At 37.6% G+C, this 4,592-nt stretch overlaps 1 protein-coding gene across 1 annotated transcript; it reads left to right on the forward strand.

Moving 5' to 3' along the window:
• Positions 1 to 349: 349 nt before the first annotated feature.
• LOC141670743 (uncharacterized) lies at positions 350 to 4,174 on the forward strand. Its single transcript, XM_074476729.1, has 2 exons — positions 350 to 3,451; positions 3,611 to 4,174. Exons 1-2 carry the CDS (start codon positions 490 to 492, stop codon positions 3,991 to 3,993), a joined length of 3,345 nt encoding a protein of 1,114 aa, XP_074332830.1. The 5' UTR covers positions 350 to 489; the 3' UTR covers positions 3,994 to 4,174.
• Positions 4,175 to 4,592: the final 418 nt, after the last annotated feature.

The following is a 4,592-nucleotide window of genomic DNA, read 5'->3' on the forward strand; positions in this document are numbered from 1 at the left end:
TGTATTCACAGGAGTTATTATTTACAAACACTAATTTAATATTTTTAATGTATTTTTAATTTTGAGCCGTGTGGCACAGTTATAAACCAGTATCTCGTAATACCCATATTTCTCATTTTATATCATTAACTTACAACCAAAATACATGCAACAAAATTGGCTTGCATGCGTAACAAAAACCTTGGGAATAAAATATAGAAAACATATAGAAGAAGAAGAAAATTGGTGTAATAAATTTTTAGATGGAAAGATTATCAGGGACCCATAATTTGTGGAAAATACACCTCCTACTCACTTAAGTGAACATACTGATTGCGTTTCAGGGATCATTTGGTTTCCACCACTCTTGGCTGCAGGAGACCACTATAAATCATGACCTTTTAAAGTCATTTTGCTGGAGACAAAACTAAAATTATCATTTAGTTTGTATCTGTGCTTTGCTGAATATTCATTACCACTGCTCCATTTTCTCTTCTTAATTACACAACCATGATTTTCAACTTTCTCCTACTCAACGTTCTCTTAGTGTTTGGACTGGGAACCTCAACAACATACGTGCATTCATTTTCAAGCAATGTCACTGATCAACTGGCTTTGCTTTCTATCAAGTACTCGATAACAGATGACCCATTAGGTGTGTTAGACTCGTGGAACACTTCCAGCCAATTCTGTCATTGGACGGGTGTTACATGTAGCCGAAGACGACAGAGGGTAAGAGCACTTAACCTCTCCTCACTACACTTGGTGGGAAAACTGTCACCTCGCATTGGCAATCTCTCCTTTCTCAGGGGTATTTACCTCTCTCAAAACAGCTTTTATGGCCTAATCCCAAAAGAAATTGGCCAACTGCTCCGCCTACAATATCTTTCTCTGGAAAACAACACGTTTAAGGGCGGATTTCCTGCCAATTTGAATCATTGTATAGATATCAGATTCATCAATTTGCAGCAGAACGATCTTGAAGGAAAATTAGCTATTGACTCTGCTTCTTGGCCTAAGCTTCATAAGCTTTCCCTTGCGAACAATCATTTTAGTGGATTACTTCCACCTTCAATAGGGAATATATCATCGCTTCGTTATCTTTTTCTAGGTGGTAACAATTTTAGGGGAAGGATCCCGAATGAAATTGGTCGACTGGTTAGCCTACAACATCTTCATCTGGAATTCAATTTTTTTCAAGGGGTGTTTCCTGTCAATTTAAGTCATTGTGTAGATATTAGAATTATTAGCATGCATCACAACAGTCTTCAAGGGGAACTACCGGCTGATATTTCTTCTTGGTCTAAGCTTGAGGTGTTTGATCTTTCAAAAAATCATTTTACGGGATCCATTCCACCGTCGATAGGAAACCTATCATCTTTGCGTATTCTTAGGCTGGTTGAAAATAATCTAATGGGCAGGATACCTTTTGATGTTTCTCATCTTGCAAAATTAGAGGTTCTTGAATTGCCAGGAAACAGATTGCGTGGTATGGTTCCCCAACAACTTTACAACAATTCATTCCTCTATCTTGTTGGTATTAACCAGAATGAGTTAGAAGGAACGCTTCCAACAGATTTGGGTTTCACCCTTCCTAAGCTGCAAGTGTTCCTTGCTAGCAGAAACAGATTTTCGGGCCAGATTCCACCATCAATAGTTAATGCGTCCAATTTGCTTCTCTTGGACATCTCTGAAAACAATTTTATTGGGCCTATACCCAATAATTTTGGTAGCCTTCCTAATTTACAACTGCTAGCTCTTGGCCAGAATCCACTTGGAGAGAATATGCCGCCTAATGACTTGAGCTTTTTCGATTCTTTGGTCAATTGTACGCATCTAAAGAAACTGGCCTTGCACGAGAATAGTTTAAGGGGGGAGCTGCCGAATTCTATTGTAAACTTCTCCAACGCTATCGAGGGACTGTATCTGTACGGAAATCATATATACGGAAGCATACCCAATGAAATTGGAAAACTTGTGAACATGGTAGAACTTGAATTGTTTGGCAACTTGTTAACAGGGAGCATTCCAGAATCAATTGGGACGCTATCAAAGTTAGGTTATCTATATTTGAGCGAAAACAACATTTCAGGAGCAATTCCAACTTCTATTAGCAACATTACTCACTTAGTTGGTCTCAATTTAGAGAGTAATATGCTCCGAGGAAGCATACCAGCTCACGTGTTTGACATCTTGACTCTAGAGGACTTCTCCGTTGCTAACAACAGGCTCACAGGTGCAATACCCGATGAAATTGGGTTTTCTTCCCATTTTCTACGGCTTGATTTGTCCCAAAATCTATTCACAGGCACAGTTCCATCCAACATTGGTAGCTTGAAACAATTAGCGCAACTTGATCTTTCATATAACAAACTCACAGGAGAAATACCTGCTACCTTTGATGGATGCTCGATGTTGGAGGAGCTATATATGGAAGGAAACCATATTCAAGGTAAAATACCACATTCTTTCAAAATTTTGAAAAATCTTGCATTTTTAGATCTTTCAAACAATAATATCTCCGGGAGTATTCCAAGTTTTTTTGATGGCTTTCAAATGGTATTTCTCAACTTGTCGCACAACAAGCTTAGAGGAAAAGTTTCGGAAAAAGGTCTATTTTCAAACGCAAGTGCTTTTTCGATCATTGGAAATTTGGAGCTTTGCGGAGGTATTCAAGCATTGCATTTGCCTGCTTGTCCTGTAAAAGTATCGGGGAATAAGAAAAAAGCATTTTCCATTGGGATGATACTGATCCGAGTTTTTGTACCAGTTGGTATCTTGTTAGCATGTCTTTCTTTGATTTTCTACCGACATCGAAATTCCAAGAAGTTGAATGACCCCAATCTGGTATTAAAGGATAGCCAATATCCTAGACTTTCGTACCAAGACCTTTTACTCGCTACAAATGAGTATTCTCCTGATAATTTGATTGGTGAAGGAAGATACGGTTCCGTTTACAAAGGAGTTCTCAAATCAGTGGAACATATAGTTGCTGTGAAGATACTAAACATTGAAGTACGGGGAGCCAACAAGAGTTTTTTGGCCGAGTGTGAAACATTAAGGAACATTCGTCATCGAAATCTTATCAAGATCATTACAGCGTGCTCTAGCATTGATCATAAAGGAAATGACTTCAAGGCATTGGTTTTTGAGTTCATGACCAATGGAAGTTTGGACAGCTGGTTGCATCCAAGTCCTCATCATCAACAACATAATCAAAGAAATTTAACTCTAGTTCAAAGACTAAATATTTCCATTGATGTTGCACTAGGAGTCGATTACCTACATCATCATAGTCATGCAAGTATCATTCATTCCGACATAAAGCCAAATAACATTCTTCTTGACGAGAATTTCATTGCTCATATTGGCGATTTTGGTTTGGCGAGGTTTTCTTTTGCTACAAGTGGTGTCAATCAGGCACAAATGAGTTCAACTGGCATACGTGGAACAATTGGATACGTAGCACCAGGTGACTTTTCATACTGTTTTTATTTAGTACTAGGTACTTCTTTAAATATCAAGTTGAATGATTACTATTTTTATTCACCTTAAATTTTCAGATGTACAAGAGTATCATATGTCAAAAAATGTATCATTTTCCAGTTTTATAAACTCTTTAGTTGTGCAGAGTATGGAATGTGCGGGGAGATATCTGTAGAGGGAGATGTGTATAGCTATGGAATTCTTCTACTAGAAATGTTTTCAGGGAAGCGGCCCACAGAGAGCAGCATATTAAAGGATGATAACAAGGATCTTCATGACTATGTGAGGAAGGCGCTCCCACAAAGAGTGATGGAAGTTGCTGATCCACGGATTGTACTAGATGAGGAAGAACATAGTTCGAGTGTAAATCAACCGTACAGCAGGGCTATCATGGAGGTATGCCTGACATCAATATTTGAAGTGGGGATATTATGTTCCAAAGAGAATTCGCGAGAACGCATTGACATTGGTGTTGCTATTAAGTTGTTACATGTGGCAAGAGACAAACTTCTGCACTGCAGGCAATAATCTTGGTGAGAGTGACAAGGATGAATTTGTACTTATGTATTTTGCCATATTTCTGTCCTTTTATATTTGTAAGTTACATGTGTTGAAACCTTTCTTAATATATTATAATCACATTTCCTTTTTATATACGCCAAGACATGTATCTTTCATTTTTGTTATCAAATAATGTGCGAGAATATCATCCTTTCTGAGTTTTCGACAAGGATATGAAATTCTGTCGGTGTGGTTAGTGCCGTATAATGAGTGGTAACCCAAGTACATATGGATTTACTTCTAGTTTTCACTTATTCCTATTACTTCCAGCTGGGATGATTGATGAAAAAATGGGGTGGTATGAAAAAGATAAATGTACCTGAGACACAGCCTTTAACCGAATGTTGCTCTAGATTGATTAGTCTGTAGTAGTGCTTGAGACTTTCTAACTAATTTAGATGTGGTTGATTTAACGTGAAGAATATTGTTGCTTTAATCCGATTATTTGTATTTTGAACAAAGAATTCGATGCTAGATCATAACATATGAACAGAATATTGCTTAAAATGTAAAAAAGATAAAATCAAAATTTCAGTTACCAGTAATCTCTGCCATGAGCAACTGTC

Source organism: Apium graveolens, chromosome 7 (genome assembly GCF_009905375.1).
Source record: "Apium graveolens cultivar Ventura chromosome 7, ASM990537v1, whole genome shotgun sequence".
In the NCBI taxonomy this organism is placed as follows: Eukaryota; Viridiplantae; Streptophyta; class Magnoliopsida; order Apiales; family Apiaceae; genus Apium; species Apium graveolens.

Excerpts from the sequence above, each read along its gene's own strand:
- LOC141670743 (XM_074476729.1), top strand. The coding sequence starts at position 490 with ATGATTTTCAACTTTCTCCTACTCAACGTTCTCTTAGTGTTTGGACTG. Across the intron at positions 3,452-3,610 it reads AATTGGATACGTAGCACCAG|AGTATGGAATGTGCGGGGAG; the intron begins GTGACTTTTCAT and ends TTAGTTGTGCAG.